The following is a 22,266-nucleotide window of genomic DNA, read 5'->3' as shown; positions in this document are numbered from 1 at the left end:
GAACATCCTATGACCCAGCAATTCTAATCCTAGGTATACAACTAACATAATTGCACATATATGTTGATCAACAAACATTACAAGAAAATTTACAATATACTATTTGCAATAACAAAACTGGACACAACCTAAATGTCGTATCTATCAATAGCAGAAAGGATAATAAACTGTGGTATAGTCACAATGTAACACTACAAGCAATGAAATGAGTGAAATATTGCTACATGCAACAACACAGATAAATCTCATGAACAGAACAATGTTTAAGAAGTAACACAAAAGAATGCATACTATATGATGCAATTTATATAAAATTCAATTTACGTAAAATTCAAAAACCCGAAAATAATCTATGGTATAAGAAGTTAGGATTGTGTTTATCTTTGGGAGAGGTAGTAGGGGTACTAGACTGGGAGCAAGTACAAAAGGACTTCTAGAATGCTAACATTCTGTTCCTTGATTTAAAGATGGATTACATAGGTGTTATTAGTAAATATGTTAATAATGTATTAATATGTATTAACACATAGTAGTATACATAGATAATACCTACTAATACAATATCTATGTATTAATACATAGGTATTGTTAAAATTCAGTGAGATGAAAACATGATACTATATTTCATGCATGTTATACTTCAATAAAAAGCATACTTAAGAAAGAAAGTAATTCACAGTACAGAAAAACTCTTTATACCAAAACTTCAATTTTAACATTAAAGGGGAGCACGCTTCAATGTATTTTTACACACACACACACAAACAATATTAGGCAGTCAAAGTTATATCTACATTAGACACCTTATAACAGTATAGTGTCAGACTACTGCCCTCCCCCTCACCTATTACATCATCTTGGACTCAATCTCCCTTAACCCTCAATACTACCAAAGGTTTGCATACGTCAAGACTGTGGTAACCTTTACAAACTTCCATTATGTTCCGCTCAATAGCCTAGGACTCAATGGTATGGTCAGTATCAGCAGCTGAGTCACTGGGTGACACAGAGCCAGGCCCTAGCCCTGTCTCATCTGTTCTGTCTTCCTACGACTAACAACTCATGACCACTGAGGTCAGAGACACGATGGGAATACATGCTTCTGCCTCTTTGGCACGTGTATTTTTATACCGCTCAGGATTTTGTCACCATTTTTCAGTTTCTCTATTCATTAAGTAGTTATGTAAATTTTAATCATACCCATCATTTTTAATCTTTTTCAATAACAAAAAAACCTGAATACTTTAGTCTCTCTTCATATAAAAAGCTCTTCCATCCCCAATTATCGTAGGCATTATTCTAAAACTTATACAGTTTTAACTTCTTTAGAACAAAGCAATTAGAAGCAATTAGAAGCAATTAGATGTTATCTCAAAAACAACTGCATGTGATTTTATCCAAAAATTTTCTATCGTGTTTCTATTATATTTCCATCATTAATAAGTAGGATGAGCTTCCCTGCTAGGGACACTTCCTCTCATCTCTGTAAATCTTAAAAAGTAACACTAAAATGTATATATTTATTCTTGCTTTATCATCATCTTGTCCTGCCACATATTATAGTGTGTGCAGAGAAAAAAATTACATGAAAACATAAGTTCTTAGCGCTGCTGCCTCTACATAAAGTTAACAAACCATTTACTTTGTACTTGATCCATTCACTATGTCAATATTTATACAGGTTTCTGATTTCTGTAACAAGTCACATCAGTGTTACCTGCCCCCACAAAGTAGGAATCAGATGTTCACCTTCTATAAGAACCATATATAAATCCTGTATATAAGTGCTCTACTAAAGCTTTTTTGATAAATTATAAAACATTAACATCACTGTGAATTAGAGGGGAAAAGTCACCATATTTCACAAAAGGAAAACTGAATCATGAGGCAATTAAATAAAATTTCCAATATAGTGATTCACTAAAAGCATTAAAAACAGAAACTCAGGTTTTCCAAAGCCTGAACTGTGGGTTCCTTCCTCTGTACTACTAACGCTGTAAGCACCAGGTGGATAGAAACCTAGCTACTTGCTATTACCATGTTTCTCAAAGCATGCTCTGTAAAGAATGTTCACTAAGCATGTAATTAAGCTTAGGAAAAGCAGAGTTAACAAAAAAGTTTGTTTAGTACATTAAAGACTCAGGAATCCTGTACTATGTGCATTCTAGATTTCCAAGACCACAGACCCAAATTATTTAACTGTCAAAAAAGTCACAGAATACCAATTCCTGTAACTGAACAATGCAGTGCATAATTTATAAAATGCTATGAGATGCTTAAGAAACAGTGGACACTTGCTAACTGGCTAGTAATTCCCTCTATTTGTTCAAAACTGTTTTCGTCTAAGGATAAAATCTCTCCCTTAATTCCTTAGATTTTGACTAAATATATTAACATATTGAAAAATAAAGCACAACTTGCTTTTGAATACACTGGAGTAAAAACAAGAAATCCAAGCTAAATGACTGTTTAAAAAGACACCTAAATATTTACTATTAGGAGTAAAAATATTCTCATTCAAATTACTTCTCTTGGCTATATTGAAAAAGCTGCTTACTTTGCTATCCCCTGTAGCTACCATTCTTCTGAAGGATTTAGCCTCCAAATTCCCACAAACCAAATTCTTTTTAACTTCTTTAAAACTTTTTAACTTAAAACTCCTTTAAGCCACTTCCAGCTTCCAGTCAGGTGTATAAGGAACTTAGAAGTCGCTAATCTGTCCTAACAACAAGGAAAAAGCTGAAGAAACTGAAAAATCAACAATTCTTCTTAGATCTATCAGAGAAGTGAGGTCTTAGGGCAAACCGCTGCCCCCAAAATTGAGAGACAGGCAGATAAAGAGAATCATAACTTACCTGAACAGAAACCCAGCAGGAGAAATCTCCCCAGGAACCAGCACCAGAGTAGGGAAACCTGAACTATAATCAATGAATTACTAGAGGCCCACTGTGGACACTCTAGAGTTAACGACTCCAGGGTGACCCAGAGATGGGGGGGCCCCAACACTTCTGTGAGTTTTACTTTCAGGAACTCAATCAGATCCTCACAGTAAACATCTGAGAAAAATCACCTCATGCTTCTGACAGGTGGAGCAAAAGGAACCATTGTGAAATATACCAGAGTATTCTGTTCTTCCTAACAAGGCCTGTCCCCAGGAGAAATTAATTTACCAGACCCTAACCTGCTGGGGTTTTATCAAGAGTTCAACCCACCTGAGAGAAGCGAAATACCCAACTCCAGCCAGCTCTAGCCTTCCATATGGGGAAGGGAAATGCTCAACATCAGCCCTCTACAGCCATCCTGTACCACCTAAGGGGGTAGAAAAACAACAGAAGCACTGAAGTTCAACAGTCCCAGGGAATAGGATGGCCAAAAGACTAAGTCCTAATGATAGCACTATAGAACACTTTCTTCCCTCACACCTTAGCACTACATCATTAAAGGCCTATCTACCGCAGTTACTTTTACCCAGTACACCATGTGCACCTTTCAAAAAAAAAATTACAAGGCATACTAAAAGGCAAAAAATAAATTGAAGAGACAGAGCAAGCATCAGAACCAGAGTCAGATGTAGTAGGAATGCTGGAATTATCAGACCAGAAATCTCTTAATGGAAAAAGTAGACAACATGAAAGAAGGATAATATAAGCAGAGAAATGAAAATTCTAAAAAAGAATCAAAAAGAAATTTTATGAGATCAAAAACACTGTAACAGAAATGAAGACTGCCTTTGACTCATTAGCATGCTGGAAACAACTGAGAAAAGAATCTCTCAACATAAGAATATGAAAACAGGAAACCGAAAAGGAAAGAGAAAAAAGACTGAAAAAAACAGAACAGACTATCCAAGAACTGCAGGACAACTACAAAAGATATAATATACATGTAATGGAAATACCAGAGGAGAAGAAAAAGAGAAAGGAAGAGAAGCAATATTTAAGCAATAATAACTGAGAATATCCCCCAAATTAATGTCAGACACCAAACCACAGATCCAGGAAACTTAGAGAACATCAAGTAAGATAAATGCCAAAAGAACTACACCTAGGCATATCATCTTCAAACTTCAGAAAATCAAAGATAAAGTTCTGAAAGAAGCCAGAAGGAAAAAACACCTTACCTATACAGGAGCAAAAATAAAAATTAAATCTAACTACTCCTAAGAAACCACGCAAGCAAGAAGAGAGTGTAGCAAAATATTTGGAGTGTTGAGTGAAACCACCAACCTAGAACTCTGTCCCATGCAAAATTATCCTTCAAAAGTACAGGAAAAATACAGACTTTCTCAGACAAACAAAAATTGAGGGAATCTGTTCACGGTAGATCTGCTTTGCAAGAAATGTTAAAAGTAGTTCTTGAGAGAGAAGAAAAATTATATAGGTCAAAAACTCAGATCTACATAAGGAAAGGAAGAGCATCAGAGAATGAATAAGTGAAGGTAAAATAAAAAGTTTTACTTTTTTATTCTTAATTGACCTAACAGATGAAAAGCAACCAAATAATAGCAACAATGTATTCAATTATGTATATATTATATATACAAGCTTATGGTATAAGTGAAAGGAATGACAGCAATGATACAAGGGATGGGAAGGAGAAATTAGGAATATTTTGTTACAAAATAAATGCACTATCTGTGAAGCAATATAGTATTATTTGAAAGTGGACTTATATTAGCTGTAAATGTGTATTGCAAAAACTAAAAAAAAGTAAAATAAGTATAATTGATATGCTAAGAAAGGAGAGATTATGGAATCATATAAAATGACACATTCTCCCCAGTGGCCTAGTGGTTAAGTTTAATGCGCTCCACTTTGGCAGCCTGGGTTTGGTTTCCAGGCAGGGACCTACACCGCTGTTAGCTGCCATGCTGCGCTGCCGGCCCACATACTAAAAAAAAAAAAAAAAGAAGAAGATTGGGATAGATGTTAGCTCAGGGCAAATCTTCCTCAGCAAAAAAAAAAAAAAAAAAACCCACAAAAGGCAGAATAAGTGTGTTAGACAAAAATAAGAACAAAGAACAAGGGCAACAAATAGAAAACAATAATATATATGGTAGATATTAATCCAACTATATCAATAATCACTTTAAAGGTCAATGGTCTAAGGCACCAATTAAAAGACAAAGATTGTCAGAGTGGATCAAAAAACGAGACACAACTATATGTTGTCTACAAGAAACCAACTTTAAATATAAAGACACATAAAGATTAAAGATAAAGACATGGAGATCTTAAAAGTTCTCATCACAAAACTTTTGTAACTTTGTGTGAAAAAAAGTAAAAGAGAAGGGGAAAGATATATCATGCTAACACTGATCAAACAACAAAAGCTGGAGTAGCTATAATAATTTCAGACAGAGCAGACGTTAGAGCAAAGAAAGTTATCAGGGATAAAGAGGGTCATTACATAATGATACAGGGGTCAATACTCCCAGGAAGACGTAACAATCCTTAGCACGTATAAGGCCAACAAGAGAGCGTCAAAATACGTCTGGCAAAAACTGATAGAACTGCAAGGTGGAATACGTGAATTCACAATCATAGTTGGAGATTTTAACAATCTTCTATCAGAAATAGACAGATCCAACAGGCAGAAAATCAGCAAGGACATAGCTGAACTCAACAACACCATCAATCACCTGGATATAACTGACATCTACAGACTATTGCATCCAACAACAGCAGATAACACATTCTCCTCAAGCTCATATGGAACATTCACCAATTAAATTTAAAATAGACACCATACAATGTCTGGTCTCAGACGACAACGGAATTAAAATAGATATCAATAACAGAAAGATAGCTTGAAAATCTCAAAATACTTGGAGATTAAACAACAAAATTCTAAATAACACATGCATCAAACAAATCTCAAGGGAAATTTTAAAATATTTTGAACTAAATGAAAATGAAAATACAACTTATTAAGATTTGTGAGATGTAGCAAAAATAGTCCATAAAGAAAAATTTATAGCACTGAATGTGTAAATTAGAAAAAAAGATCTAAAATCAATAATTTAAGCATCCACCTTAGGAAACTAGAAAAAGAAGAGCAAATTAAACCCAAAGTAAGCAGAAGAAAAGAAATAATAAAAATTAGAGCAAAGCTCAGTTTTTTGAAATTAAAATTGAAATTGTAAACAGAAAATCAATGAAACCAGAAGGTGGTTTTTTGAAAAAAATCAATAAACTCAATAAGCCTCTAGCTAGGTTAAGAACAAAAAAGAAGACACAAATTACTATTATCAGAAATTAAAGGGCTGACCCCGTGGCTTAGCAGTTAAGTGCGTGCACTCTGCTGCTGGCGGCCCAGGTTCGGATCCCGGGCGCGCACCGACGCACCGCTTCTCTAGCCATGCTGAGGCCGCGTCCCACATACAGCAACTAGAAGGATGTGCAGCTATGACATACAACTATCTACTGCGGCTTTGGGGGGAAAAAAAAAAGAAATTAAAGGGGGTCAGCTGGGTGGCGTAGTGGCTAAGTTAGCATGTTCCCCTTCAGCAGCCCAGGGCCGGTTCAGATCCTGGGCACAGACCTACGCACCGATCATCAAGCCATGCTGAGGCGGCATCCCACACAGAAGAGCTAGAAAGGCATACAACTAGGATACACAACTATGCACTGGGGCTTTGGGGAAAAAAAAATCTTTAAAAAAAAAGAAGAAATTAAAGAGGGGACATCATGACAGATCTCATGGACATTTAAAAGGAACACTACAAACAACTCCATGCCCACAAATTTGATAACCCAAATGAAATGGACCAATTCCTTGAAAAACACAATTTGCCAAAACTCACACAAGAAAAAATAGATGATATGAATAGGCCTATAGCTATTAAAGAAATTGAATCAATAATTAATAACCCTCCAAAACAGAAAGAACCAGGCCCAGATGGGTTCACTGGTGAATTCTACCAAACATTAAAGGAAGAAATTATACCAATTCTCTACAATCTCTTCCAGAAGATAGAATTAGAGGGAATACTTCCTAAGTGATTCTATGAAGCCAGCAAAATCCTAATACCAAAACTAAAGAAATTACAAGAAAACTGCAGACCAATATTTATCATGAACATAGATGCAAAATCCTCAACAAAATATTAGCAAATCAAATCCAACGATGTATAAAAATAATTGTACACCATAATCAAGTGAGATCTATCCCAGGTATGCAAGGGTAATTCAACATTTGAAAATCCATTAATATAATCCATCACATCAACAAGCTATGGAAAAATCACATGATCATATAAATAGATGCAGAAAAAACATTTGACAAAATATAATGCTCATTAAATGATAAGACAAAAATCTCTCAAATCTAGAAACACAAGGGAACTTCCTTAACTTGATAAAGGTCTTACAACTTTAAAGAACTTGACAAAAAAACCTACAACCGACATTACACTCAATGGTGAGAAACTTGAAGTTTTCCCACTAAGACTGGGAACAAGGCAAGGATACCTTCTCTCACCACTCCACTTCATCATCGTACTAGAAATCTTAACTAATGTGTTAGACAAGAAAAGGAAATAAAAGACATACAGATTGGGAAGCAAAAAATAAAACTGTCTTTCTTTGCAGATGACGATTGTATATGTACAAAATTCAAAAGAATCGACAAAAAAAGTCCTGAAACTAATAATAGATTATGGCAAGGTTGCAGGATACAAGGTTAACATACAATAGCTTTCCTATATACCAGCTATGAACTAGTGGAATGTGAAATTTAAAACACATTACCATTTTTATCAGCACCCCAAAAAATGAAAGACTTAGGTATAAATCTAACAAAATATGTACAAGATCTATATGTTGTATATATATATCAATATATATATATATATATATATGTTGTATATATATATATGTTGTATATATATATCAATATATATATATATGTATATATATCATTTCCTTCCAATTTAATCTACATCCTAGGCAATCCTAATCAAAATCCCAGTAAATTAATTTGTGGATATTGACAAACTATAATTCTAAAGTTTATATGGAGAGGCAAAAGGCCCAGAATAGCTAACTCAATATTAAAGGAGAAGAACAAAGTCGGAGAACGGCCATTACCTGACTTCAAGATTTACTGTAAAGCCACAGTAATCAAGACAATGTGATACTGGTGAAAAAATAGACAAATAGATCAATGAAACAGAATAGAGAGCCCAGTAATAGACCCACATAAATACAGTCAACTGATCTTGGACAAAGGAACAAATGCCATACAATGATAGTCTCTGAACAAATAGTGCTGGAACAACTGGACATTCAAATGCAAAAAAATGAATCTAGACACAGATCTTACCATCCTTCGCAAAAATTAACTCAAAATGGATCACAGACCTAAATGTAAAGTGCAAAACTATCAATCTTCTAGAAGATAATGTAGAAGAAAGCCTAGATGATCTTGGGTATGGTGATGACTTTTTAGATACAACAAAGGCATTATTCATAAAAGAAATAACAGGTAAGCTAGACTTCATTAAAATTCAAAATTTCTGCTCCGTGAAAGAGAATGTCAAGAGAATGAGAAGACCAGCCACAGACTGGGAGAAAATATTTGCAAAAGACACATCTACCAAAGGACTGACACCTATTAGAATGGCCAAAATCCAAAACACTGACACCAAGGGCTTCCCACTTAACAGGGTTGCAGGGGGAGAGTGAGCTGGGAAGAGATATATGCAGGCATTTATTTTTTGTTGTTAATAGAAAAATTGTTGTAGTTTCTTTACGAGTCACTTGTGAACTTCGTTAGAATGGACCAACAATCTTGAGTCCAGTCAACTCTTGAACTTGACTAACTTAAATTTGAGTTGCACACCCTGGAGAAATCACGTTTGCTATTGCTTCTTTATGAAGTCTCTTGGCAGCCAGCAACTTAATTCTGCCTAGCACCTTACCCTTTTGTTTCACATGTTTTTACAGTGATCTTTTCAAAATAATTAGGGCTAGGAGGATGCATATCAAAAAGGCATTTGATTTAACAGTTAAAAGTGATGGATAATTAACAGGAATGCTATTTGAGTAAAATTGTGAATGCTTGTAGATAGGCTTAAAGGAGTGTTGTATTTTTCCAACTCAATTTTTTTTTAATTAATAAACTCTATTTTTAGAGCAACTTTAAGTTCAAGGCAAAATAGAATAGAAAGTACAGAGAATTCTTATATATCCCCTGTCCCCACTCATATACAACCTCACCCACTATCGCCATCCTGCAGCACAGTGGTCCATTTGTTACAATCAATGAAGCTACATTGACACATCATTATCACCCAAAGTCCATGGTTTACGTTAGGATCCATTCTTGGTGTTATACATTTTATGGGTTTTGACAAACGTAAAATGACATGTATCCACCATTGTAATATCAGACAGAGTAGTTTCACTGCCCTAAAAATCCTCTGTGCTCTGCCTCTTCATCCCTTCCTCCCACCCTCAATCCCTGGTGATCTTTTTACTGTCTCTACAGTTTTGCCTTTTCCAGAATGTCATATAGTTGGACTCATACAGTTATGTGGTCTTTTGAGTTTGGCTTCTTACACTTACTAATATGTATTTAAGGTTCCTGTATGTCTTTTCATTATTTGATAGCTCATCTCTTTTTAGTGCTGAAGATTATTCCATTGTCTGGATGTACCTCAGTTTATTTATCCATTCACCTACTGAAGGACATCTTGGTTGCTTCCATCTTTGTTTTGGCAGTCATGGATAAAGCCGCTATAAACATCCGTGTGCAGCTTTTTTATGGACATAAGTTTTTAATTCATTTGGGAAAATACCAAGGAGTACAATTGCTGGATTATATGGTAAGAGTATGTTTATTTTTTAAGAAACCCCCACACTATCTTCCAAAGTGGCTGTACCATTTTGCATTGCCACCAGAAATAATGAAAGTTCCTGTTACTCCACATCAAATGGAAATTATAGAACTGAAAACCGCAATAAGAAAAAAAAAAAAAACCTTATTGGATGAGCTCAATGGTAGGAATTACAGAGAACAGAATCAGTGAACTTGAGGACAGATCAATAGAATCTACCCAGTCTGAACAAAAGAGAGAAAAATGACTGAAAAGAAACTAACACTCTCAAAGACCTATGGGACAGACAATAACAAAAGATCTAACTAAGTCCCTATCATTGGAGTTCTGTGCAGAGAAGAGAAAGAGGGTGGAGTTGAAAGAGTATTCAAAAAAGAATGGCTGAAAACTTCCCAATTTAGAGAAAGACATGAACCTACAGATTCAAGTGAGCGAACCACAGAAAGGTACACCCACAGAAATTACACCTTGACATATCATCATTACACGTCTGAAAACAAAGACAAAGAAAAAATCTTGAAAGCAAGCACAAAAAAAAGGATGCATTATGTATAGGGGAAGACCAATTCAAACGACAGCACATTTCTCATCTGAAACCATGAAGTTCAGAAAAAAGTAACAAAAAACTTTTCAAGTGCTGAAAGAAAGGAACTGTCAACCATAAACTCTATGTCTGACAAAATTATCTTTGAGGAATAAGGGGAAAGTAAAGACCTAAGGAGGAAAAAGAAAACTAAAAGAACTTATCATTAGCAGACACGTCCTTCAAGAATGGCTAAGAAAGTTCTTCAAATGATAGAAGAAGGAATCTTGGAACATCAGGAAAGAAGAAAGAACAATGGGAAAAGCAAAAATATGGGTGAAAACAATAGACTCAACAGACTACCCTTCTACTCAAAGAGGTTTTAAAATCACAGTTGATGGATGAAATAAAAATTACACAGGCCAAAAACAACAGGCAAGTTGGAGTTTATCAAAATTAAAAACCTCTGACACTATCAACAGAGTGAAAAGGCCACCGATAGAATGGGAGAAAATATTTGCAAACCATTTATCTGAAAAGGGATTGATACCTAGAATATACATAGAACTCCTAAAACTCAACAAAAGAACAAACAACCTGATTAAAAAATAGGCAAAGGACTTGAACAGACATTTCTCCCAAGAAGATATACAAATGGCCAATAAACACATGAAAAGATGCTCAACACCACTATTCATTAGGGAAATGCAAGTCAAAACGACAATGTAATACTATTTCACACCCATTAGGATAGTTATTATAAAAAAATAATAATAATAACAAGTGGCAGTAAGGGTGTGGAGCAACTGGAACCCTCATGCATTGCTAATGGAAATGTAAAATGGTGCAGCCGCTACCAAAAACGATATGGCAATTCCTCAAAAACTTAAACACAGAATTACGATGTGATCCAGAAATTCCACTTCTAGGTATATTTCCAAAATGAAAGTAGTGACTTGAACAGATATTTGTACACCATGTTCAAGCAGCGCTATTCAAAATAGGCAAAAGGTGGAAGAAACCTGTGTCCATTGATGGATAAATGGATAAAAACAACATGGGATAAGGCTAGAATAGTATTCAGCCTTAAAAAGAAAATTCCAATGAATGCTACAACACAGATGAGCCTTGAAGACATTATGCTAAGTAAAATAAATCAGTCACAAAAGACAGATATTGTATGACTCCACTTACATGAGGTACCTAGAGTAGTCAAATTCAGAGACAGAAAGTAAAATGACGGTTGCCACAGGCTGTGGGAGAGGGGAATGGGGAGTTAGTGTTTAATGGGTACATAGTTTCAGTTGAGGAAGATGGAAAAGTTCTGGAGATGGATGGTGGTAATACACAACAGCAATGTGAATGTACTTTACGCCACAGAACTGTACACTTAAAAATGGTTAAAATGGTAAATTTTATGTCAGGAATATTTTACCAAAATAAAAATATATATATATTAACACCATCTGACGAGCTGCTCAATGTGTGTAGAAGAAATAGTCAAGACAATGATATTTACAAAGTGGGAGGGCAAAGGGATCTAAATGGAAGAATAGTTTCCAGACTTCACTCAAACTGATAAAATGTTTACACCAATAGACTGTGGTAATTTACATATGTATATTTTAATACTCAGGACAACCACTAAGAAAACTCTACAAAGTGATAAATTTAAAAAACATTATGAACAAATTACGATGAAATCCTAACAAATGTTCAAGTAACCCACAGGAAAGCAAAAAAAGAGAAACAGAAATGAGAAACAGAGAGAACAGGAAACAAAAAGTAAAATGACAGACTTAAGTACTAACATATCAATAATTACTGTAAATGTAAATAGTTAAAATACAGTAGTACTCCCTTATCCATGGTTTCACTTTCTGTGGTTTCAGCTACCCATGGTCAATCTCAGTCCAAAAATATTAAAAGGAAACTTCCAGAAATAAACAATTCATAAGTTTTAAATTGCACGCAGCTCTGAGTAGTGTGATGAAATCTTGTGTCGTCTGCTCCACTCCACTCGGGACATGAATCATCCCTTTGTCCAGCATACCCACGCTGTACATGCTACACGCCTGTTACTCACTCAGTAGCCATCTCGATTATCAGATCGATTGTCACAATATCACTGTGCTTGCATTCAAGTAACCATCAACATCGCCTGCTCCTGACATCCAACCATTGACATTGTCATGGCTTGATGATCCTCCTTCTGATGCATCAAGGTCAACAGTAGCCCAACACTACATCACAACATCATATGATCATATAAATTAACCCAGAAAAAGCATTTGACAAAATCCAGCACCCATTCAGGATAAAAACTCTCAGAAAACTAGGAAGAGAGGTGATCTACCTCAACTTGATAAAAAGTATCTATCAACCCCCCCCACACAAAAGCCTCCAGTTAACATCACACTTAATGCTAAATGCTTTCCACCTAAGACAAGGAACAAAGCAAGGATGTCTGCTCTCATCACTCTCATTCAATATAGTATTAGCCACGGCAATAAAACAAGAAAAAGAGGGGGCCAGCCCCTTGGCTTAGCGACTAAGTGCACGCGCTCTGCTACTGGTGGCCCCGGTTTGGATCCCGGGCGCGCACTGAGGCACTGTTTGTCTGGCCATGCTGAAGCTGCAACCCACATACAGAAACTAGCAGGATGTGCAACGATGACATACAACTATCTACTAGGGCTTTGGGGAGAAAAAGGGGAAAAAAAAAGGAGGAGGATTGGCAATAGATGTTAGCTCAGGGCCGGTCTTCCTCAGCAAAAAGAAGATTGGCATGGATGTTAGCTCAGAGCTGATCTTCCTCACAAAAAGATAAATAAATAAATTAAAAGGTGGATTAATTTTTTTTTAAAAAGACAAGAAAAAGAAATAAAAGGCACACAGATTGGAAATAAAGAAGTAAAAACTGTCTCTATTTGCAGTTGACATGATTATCTATGTAGAAAATCTCAAGGAATCTGTAAAAAGCCTCTTAGAACTAAAAGGTAAGTTTAGCAAGGTCGCAGGATAGAAGACCAACATAAAATACGAATCACATTTCTATATACTAACAGTGAACATGTGGAAACTGAAATTGCAAACATACTAACATTTACAAATTTGCTCCAAAGAAAACAAAAAATTAAGTATAAACTTAACAACAGGTGTACAGAACTGACATACCAAAAATTACAAAATGTTGATTAAAGAAATCAAAGAAGACCTAAATAAATGAAGACATATACTATGTCAATATGGTAAAGATGTCCATTCTCCCCAAACTGATCTACAGGTTTAATGCAATTCCTATGAAAATCTCAGAAGTTTTTGTAGACATGGACAAGCTTGTTCTAAAATCTGTACGTAAAGACACAAGCCTCAGAATAGCTAAAACCATATTGAAAAGTGAGACAAAGCACTCTACCCAATATTAAGGCTTACTATATGGCTACAATAATCAAGAGTGTGACATTAGCAGATAGAGACATACAGATCAATGAAACAATACAAAATGCAGAAGTAAACCCATACATATATGCCCAATTGATTTTTGACGAAAGTGCAAAAGCAATTCAATGGAAGAAGGATATCTGCCTTTTCAACAAATGATGCTGAAGCAATCAAATATCCATAGGAAAAATATGAACCTCAATTTAAACTTCATATCTTTTATTAAAATGAAATCAAAAATAGACCATGGACTTAACTATAAAACATAAAACTTATTATAAAACTTTTAGAGAAAATTAGGAGAAAATCTTCGAGACCTAGGCTAGACAAAGAGTTCTTAGACTTGCCTCCAAAAGCACAACCTACGAAAGGAAACATTAATAAATTACGCCTCATCAAAATTAAAAACTTTTGCTCTGGGCCAGCCCCGTGGCTTAGTGGTTAAGTGCGCACGCTGCACTACTGGCGGCCTGGGTTCGGATCCCGGGCGCGCACCGACGCACCGCTTCTCCCGCCATGCTGAGGCCGCGTCCCACATATAGCAACTAGAAGGATGTGCAACTATGATATACAACTATCTACTGGGGCTTTGGGGAAAAAATAAAAAGGAGGAGAATTGGCAATAGATCTTAGCTCAGAGCCAGTCTTCCTCAGCAAAAAAAAAAGAGGAGGATTAGCATGGATGTTAGCTCAAGGCTGATCTTCCTCACAAAAAAAACAAAAAACAACTTTTGCTCTGCAAAAGACCATTAAGAGGAGAAAAAGACAAGCTATAGAATGTGTATTTAATCTGCTCCAAAATCACCCAAAGCCATTTTTAAAGATGCAGGGTACAGGGTTACCCAGTGTATCAGTCACCTGAGGCTACTATAACAATATACCACAGACTGGATGGCTTAAACAACACAAATTTATTTTCTCACAGTTCTGGAGGCTGAGTCCAAGATTAAGGTGCTAGCAGAGTTGGTTTCTAGTAAGGCCTCTCCTCATGGCTTGCAGATGGCAGCCTTCTCACTGTGTCCTCACATGGCCTTTCCTCTGTGCACGTGTACTCCTGGTGTCTCTCTCTCTCTCTTTTTTTTTTTTTTTTAAATGTAAATAGCAAAATGAAATTCACTTTATTTATTTTTTTGTGAGGAAGATCAGCCCTGAGCTAACATCCATGCTAATCCTCCTCTTTTTGCTGAGGAAGACCAGCTCTGAGCTAACATCTATTGCCAATCCTCCTCCTTTTTTTTGTTTTTCCCCAAAGCCCCAGTAGATAGTTGTATTTCACAGTTGCACATCCTTCTAGTTGCTGTATGTGGGATGTGGCCTCAGCGTGGCCGGAGAAGCGGTGCGTCGGTGTGCTCCCGGGATCCGAACCCAGGCTGCCAGTAGCAGAGCGCGTGCACTTACCACTAAGCCACGGGGCCGGCCCTGTCTCTCTCTTCTTATAACACCAGTTCCTACTGGCTTATGGACCAACCCTTATGACCTCATTTAACCTTAACTACCTCCTTAAAGTTCCTATCTCCATATACAGCCACATTAGGGGTTAGGGCTTCAACCTATGAATTTCGGGAGGACACAATTCAGTCCATAACATCCAGAGACCAGCCAGCCCTGAAGTATATTAAGATTTGTATGGGTACACATACATATGCGTGTATTCTATGTACTAGAAAGGGGACAAGGCAAAGGAAAAAGTAAAGTATTTGCATTAGAATTCCAGTTCTATCATTCAGTTTTCTCAACAATAAAAATGTAGATAATATCTATTCTACTGTATAGTTGTGAGAATTAAATGAGATAATCTATGTAAAGTGCCCAGCATATGGTAAATGATTAGTCAATACTGGGCATCTGCCTTTCCATCCCCTCCCCCCAAAAATTAATTATAAATATTACTCAAATCTAAACATACCTGACAAATTATGGAACTGGATTCTGTCCCAGTTCTACCACCACACAGCTATGTGACTTTAAGCAAGCACTCTACCTGAGTCTGCTTCTGCACCTGAGCAATGAGAGTTTCCTCTATCACTAAAATACTACGTACTATACATAGCACTCTTATGAGTATAATATCAAACACCAATGCTACAAAAGTTAATCAAACTTTCTATAAAACTTCAGTAAAAGAGGATTATAGCATGAAATTTCAATCATTCTTTCATATACTTTCATTCTTTCAACTCTTCCACAAGTATCCTCTAATTTGAAAAACGTATCTATACAATGCGTCTATAATTTAATTTTATCATCTTATTTCTCTATCATTTAATGCCTCATCTTCCAACTGGATTGTATATGCTTTTATATTTCTTTTTGTCCCCCATAATGTTCATTGTTTTACTCATTAATCACTGAAACACCTAAAATTATACTCCAAATCCTGTTGAGATATGATTAGCCACATGAAGAAGTTATCAGTAAATTGTATCTGATAACAACTACTTTTAACTTAGCCCACAACTGAAATGTACTGCAGGCAATTTCAAGATAACACACCGATCATACATACACTTGCATATTCAAACAATGAGCCATACCCAACATCTATACTCAATATCTTTGGTTTAAAATTAAGATAATGGTGGTCAGAAGCAAAATCTATTGTGGGGATCTTTGTATCATTTAATAAAAGACAATTTACCAAGTTGAGCCTAAGGGAAGAACTCGTAAGTACTTGCCCTTTCTCCCACCTTCTCCCTCACCACTAGTATTCTAGTATTATCTGATATTACATGTAAATGAATAACACATACAGTAGGCTATACTTTGGTACCCCCAAGAAATCTCACCTCCCAGTATTGATGCCTTTGTATAGTCCCTTCCCATATTACATCTGGACTGAGTCACGTGATTAGCACTGGCCAGTGGAACATTAACAAACATGAAGAACACAGAGACTTGATGAGTGTTGGCACAGCGAGGCTTGTCCTCTTGGATAGCTCCCTCAAGGAACCCAGCTGCCCATGCTGTGAAGAAGCTCAAGGTAATGATGCGGAGAGGCTACTGGGAGGAGGGGAGAGACAGGGAGAGGAAGGCAGGGAGAGGGAGGGAGGGGGAGAGATGCCTAGCTATCCACCAGCTGTTCCAGCCATCCCAGCTGATATACCAGACTTAAGAAGCCACCTGGGACATTATGGCCAACAGATGACACAAGGAGCAGTCTCCATCACACCCTGCCCAAATTTTAGAATCAAGAGCAAATAAATGCTATTTTAGCAACTAAGTTTTGGAGTGAAGCAATACTAACTAAAACAACACATGTAAACCAATTAGAACGTTCCTGCTACATAGTAAGCAACCAAGGAATGTCAGCAATAATAATTGTTATTAATGATCATTATAAGTGCCCCCCCCCCCACCAAGGTACTGTTTCGGGTATTTGAGCTGCTCTTAAAGGCATTCTCTCATTCTCCTAACGGCCAGTAAAGAGATAGGAGCAAAGCAAGGCCTACTCTTCATTTTCCCTTTCTTCTTCCTAATTTAGTTGTCCTTTTTCTTTTTGTCTCTGTCAATAATGTTTGCCTGGTTTCCCCAGAGTGGCTAATGAATGATCCAGACCAAGTCTAGCTTTTGACTGTGCTCTGCATTTTCAGTAACTACAGGCACCCCCTTCAACCTCCCTCCAGACCACAGGTAAACAATTAAGAGTTCAGTAGGACAGACACCACCAAGGGTCAAAAGTTTATATTTATTTAACTCATAATTCTATTTCATCTGATAGAATCATTAGGCAAAGGGCATAAGAACCAATAACTTCTTGTTCAGAAAATAAATTAAACAGCAGGAAAAACATACCTGCTACTTTTCCTCAAAGACTTTATTGATCCTAACTATAAAAATTTCTTATTCTTTTAACCTCCATGACCCTTTGCACATACTTCACGTATGATATTTATCTTAAGCTAGCGTGAATCACAGTAATCGGTTTACTTAACTTCCTACTAGATCTAAAATTCCCCAGAAGAAAGACTCATTGAGAAATGTGGCATCTTACTCATTGTTATATCCCTTAAATTAAACACCTACTACACTGCCCTACTACTCATACAAATACAGTGAAAATATCTGAGCCCGGGTCAGCAACCACTCTGTCCATAGGTAATCTTTGCAATTCTCACCCCCATTTTTTAGAAATAATGACTCATCCATAGTTACAATGCAATCACTGACAAAGTTAACGAATGCTACATGTCCTAACATTATCCTTTAACAATTATTTGACTTAATTAAGAATGATTTTATTTTGTAGAGACAGTAGATGATTTTTAAGGAAAAGAAAGGTATTATTTACAGTCCTTATTTCTTTTTCCTTCAAGTTTCAGGTTTGAGGGTATATTAGGTCCAGGGTAAGATAGATCTAGGCCAGATACCAGGCAAATAATATCAAAGGCAAAGCAGGCCTGGTGGAGACTTACTGGAGAGCTCAGAACTCATCTAACAGGGGCAGCCACTACTCAGCTCTAGCAAGCTACTCTCAAGCAGAAACAGCAACCAGGTAGAGCTAAGTCCTGTGATTTCTCAAGCAATGCTAGAAATCAAAACTTCTTAAATGTGAAGTCTCCCTATTTTTAAACGGTGGTAACTAATCACTAAATGTTCCAAATACACTCAGAGCAAGCAATATTTATCTCTGGGTTGCATTCAGCCCAAGGACCTCCTGCAGGCTCACAGTTTAAAATTTCTTTATATAAGTGAAGGTGGACTAAGGGAACAATACTCCTCTACTATCATCCATCACCTCTAGGAAGAGAAAAATAACAAGGACCATGAAAAGCAGCTCCATAAAATTACAGGGAGTACCAGCGACAAACTTCTTTAACCTTTCTCTCTCTTGAAAAAGAAATTTGTTAGCAGTTTTAGATGACGAACCTTTTGTAGCATAAAAATATATGGGGATAATTTTAATTTTTTCCTCAAAACTTGCAAAAAGGAAAATATTCAAATAAATGTAATAGTTAAAATTATACAAACTTTTCCAGCCTTAAGTAATCTGATGAAAATGCTCAGTAATAAACACAAGACTAATGATTCACCATGCACACAAAAAAACAAGGTACAAAATACTAACAGCCTTAATATATTGGCACTGGTCTATCTACATACTGTCACTTGACTCTCTTGTGAGCAACACACCACACTAGCTGGATACAAGGTGGAACCCTAGTCTAACAAACCACTGTGGACTCAATCTTGGGACCCCAACTTCCTTAATACCATGCTATCAATAACTACAGTGAACAGTCACTAGTCAAATATTAATTTAGTCCAAAAACATTTCTTCAATACTTTTATGGGAAATTTGACATTATTTAACCAAGTCACTAAGGCTTTTTCCTCCTTTCATTGAAAATAGGAATTTATAGAAAACACTTGAATTTCATCTCTGAACCTGCTTAATCTGCTAGAAGCTTTTATGAAGTAAAAATAAAATTTTAATATAATTAATTATGGCAGACAGGTCTTTGGAGTTCAAAACATTCTCTCAAATAGCTATTAGGAAAAGAGTCCCTACACCAATAGAATTAGTAGGCAATTTAATGACAATAAAATTATATTCTTGTTATTTGGGGAGACTATTTACTAAACACTTACTATGTGCCAGGCACTGTGCTGAATATGTTCAAGGTTTTCATTAAACTTTAAAAACGACCATATGAGGGAGGTACCATTATTATCCCCATTTTACAGATGGGGAAACTGACCTTTCCAAGATCACACAGCTAGTAAGTGGCAGAGTCAGGATTCCAACCCAAATCTTGTCTAACTTCAGAATTTGCACGCTTAACCACTACACTGTATTGCCTCCAGTGACTCTGGGTTGATATCTAAGATAAAGAAAAGAGGGAAATTTGTACTTCTCAGTGGCAAATTTAAAAAACATACTAGAAATGGAGGATACTTTTTAGAACATGAACAATTCTCATATACAGTCATACAAATATTATTTTTATTCCTAAATACATATAAGTGATAATGATGAAAATCTTACACAATGGACTTCTCACAAACACAATTTGTTCTATGTACCCATTCATGTTTATTATTAAAAATTTAATGGGAATGCTCTGTATTTTCTGCTCAATTTTGCCGTGAACCTAGAATTGCTCTACAAAATAAATTTGACTTAAAAAAATTTAGAACTACAATATACTAAATATGCCTAATTCAATTCAGTTATGAACTGGAATAAGACTATATTCTTTCAGTATGAAAAGTTGCACTTTATTATAACCACAGTGCTGAGCATATAGTGGGCACTTAATATTTAAATCTGACTTTTTCAAAATGGCTTGAAGGTGAAACAGTGCTGGAAACTGGAATTTTTAACACTCTCAGAACACCTTTAGAAAAGTCTGCAATACATAGACATAACATGATAAGTTGGAACAAAATTAGACAAAAAAATTTAACTCATATTGAGCACTATAAAAGGAATACAACACCTCTATACTATGGCTGACATAAATAAGACTAACTTTAATTTTCCACCTTAAGTATCAGAAGATGTAGCCTTAAGTCAAAAATGGATTACTACAGAATCTTTTCCTAAGTCATTTTTTAAGTCCTTTCTAAATCCTCCAAAGATGCTTATCCAAAAAAAAAACCTTTCAACGGTCCAGAGTGACTGTGAACATATAAACCAAATCTTTTTTCCTCTGATACTCATCAAAGGTTGTCGAAATTCTAAAGGTCAATTAAGACAGATCTGAGTGATCTATAAAACAAGTTTTGTCTACTATTACCACTTCCCATCAACATTTTCCTCTCCTCAAGGTCCACCTTTATAAATGCATCCATAAGTTAACCTAGGTAGAGAACAAGTAAGGGGGAGGTGCTAACTTTATATAGAAAAGTCATTTGTCCTATATATTCTGCAGTAGACTGTCAAAATTAATTCTCAAATAAAATATTGTATCGGCCACCAAGAAAAAGTGTTGAAGGGAAGTACACTATTAATTTGTTTTACTTCAATGTTGTACTTACAAAGTCACAACTATAAAAGAATTACACTAATATTAATAAATGGGAATTCTATGGCACAAGTTACAAACATTGCTGGAGTATGGGCCCTTAATCACACCTGTAATTCACGGAACTCCTTTCCTTCCTCGCTGACCCACGTTTTCATAAGTGATCCAAAGACTTTTCTGCACCTCTAGGTTTTCACTAAGCAGAAGGTGGGATTTGCAGTGCAACAAAAGCAAAGCATTCTGACCAATGCATGTTTCAAATGATATCAGTACAATACTGATTCAAATACTCGTATTCAGAGCTTCTCACTCATCATCTAGCTTCAATCGGGAACACACACAAGTTAATACAGACTATGACTGCCTAGGCGGCTGCAAGCTCTGCTGAATCCCAGGCCGCCAGCTCAATTTGGAAGGGGCAGAACCATATCCGGTTCTCACTGGATACACATTTTCCCATCTTAAAAACTTTACATCTTCCCAGAGGAGCAATAAATAGACAAAGACGCCAGGGAGTATGCCTGTGGGGAAGATGAGAGATCATATTAAATCCCTACGCATGGAACCTGAAGCTTCCAAACTTCTCAGAACAAATCACAGCAGAAAGAACGAGGTACGTTTTCCCACTTCTTTCCAGGAGCCAGCTTCCCCAGTCCCAGAACAGTGGTCTTGACTTACTGGTTAGTTGGAGGAGCGGTCAGCGGGATGGCCACCTCTTCCTCCTCGTATTCTGGTCCATCCAGAGAGTCACCTTCGTCCACTGTTCCCAGGCCGGCGCCCAAAGTGGGCAGCTGAGGAGGCGGCGGCAGAGGAGGGAATCCGCCGCCCGCCCCGAAGGGCTCGGCAGGCAACGAAGTGGTCCCCTTGGTGGGAGCCATCTCCCCGCCAGGTCCGGCGGCGGCAGCACCAGCCACGCCAGCAGCAGCACCTCCCCCTGACAGTCCGGCTCCCCCCAGCGCCCCCGCCACGGACACGGCCCCTAGGAACCCTGACCCCGCAGCGGCTCCGCCACCCAGAGTCCCGGCCACTGCGGCCTCCGCCAGCCCAGGATACGAGGCGGCTGCCACAGGCAGGGCCGCGGGGATCTTCACCCGACACACTGCCGGATAGGCACTGGAGCCCGCGGCCGCGCCGCCTCCTGCGGCCCCGGCGGTCACCGGGCCGCCCTCCTCACTGCCGGCCTCGGCCGCCATCATGTTGAAGCCCGCTCGACTCTGCCCTCCCCTGCCCGCCCGGGAGCCCCGAGGGCCACCAGGCCCGGGCTCCGAGCCGCCCCACCCAGGCGCGTCCCCCCGTCAGCTCCCCAGGCGGAGGAAACAACAACAAAAGGAGAGAGCCCGCCGCCGCGCCCCCTCCTCGGGCCACAGCCCAGGCTCCGGAGCTGCCCGGGTTACGGGAAGCGAAGTGGGCAAAAAACCCAACGCCTGCACAAACGCCGCCCAAACCTTCACCTTACACACCCACACTCACGCACACACACATGCACAGAA

At 37.4% G+C, this 22,266-nt stretch overlaps 1 protein-coding gene across 1 annotated transcript in view; it reads right to left on the bottom strand.

Moving 5' to 3' along the window:
• Nucleotides 1-22,046, bottom strand: part of RASA1 (RAS p21 protein activator 1) — a 96,547-nt gene extending 74,501 nt beyond the window's left edge. Inside the window, exon 1 of the mRNA XM_058527181.1 lies at nucleotides 21,455-22,046. Within this exon, the coding sequence (XP_058383164.1) occupies nucleotides 21,455-21,972 (518 nt within the window). The 5' untranslated portion in view covers nucleotides 21,973-22,046. The remainder of the gene's footprint in view (nucleotides 1-21,454) is intronic.
• Nucleotides 22,047-22,266: the final 220 nt, after the last annotated feature.

The sequence above is a fragment of the Diceros bicornis genome, chromosome 1 (assembly GCF_020826845.1).
Source record: "Diceros bicornis minor isolate mBicDic1 chromosome 1, mDicBic1.mat.cur, whole genome shotgun sequence".
In the NCBI taxonomy this organism is placed as follows: Eukaryota; Metazoa; Chordata; class Mammalia; order Perissodactyla; family Rhinocerotidae; genus Diceros; species Diceros bicornis.
Note: the sequence above shows the minus strand (reverse complement) of the source record. Positions and strands in the feature narration are given on the sequence as shown.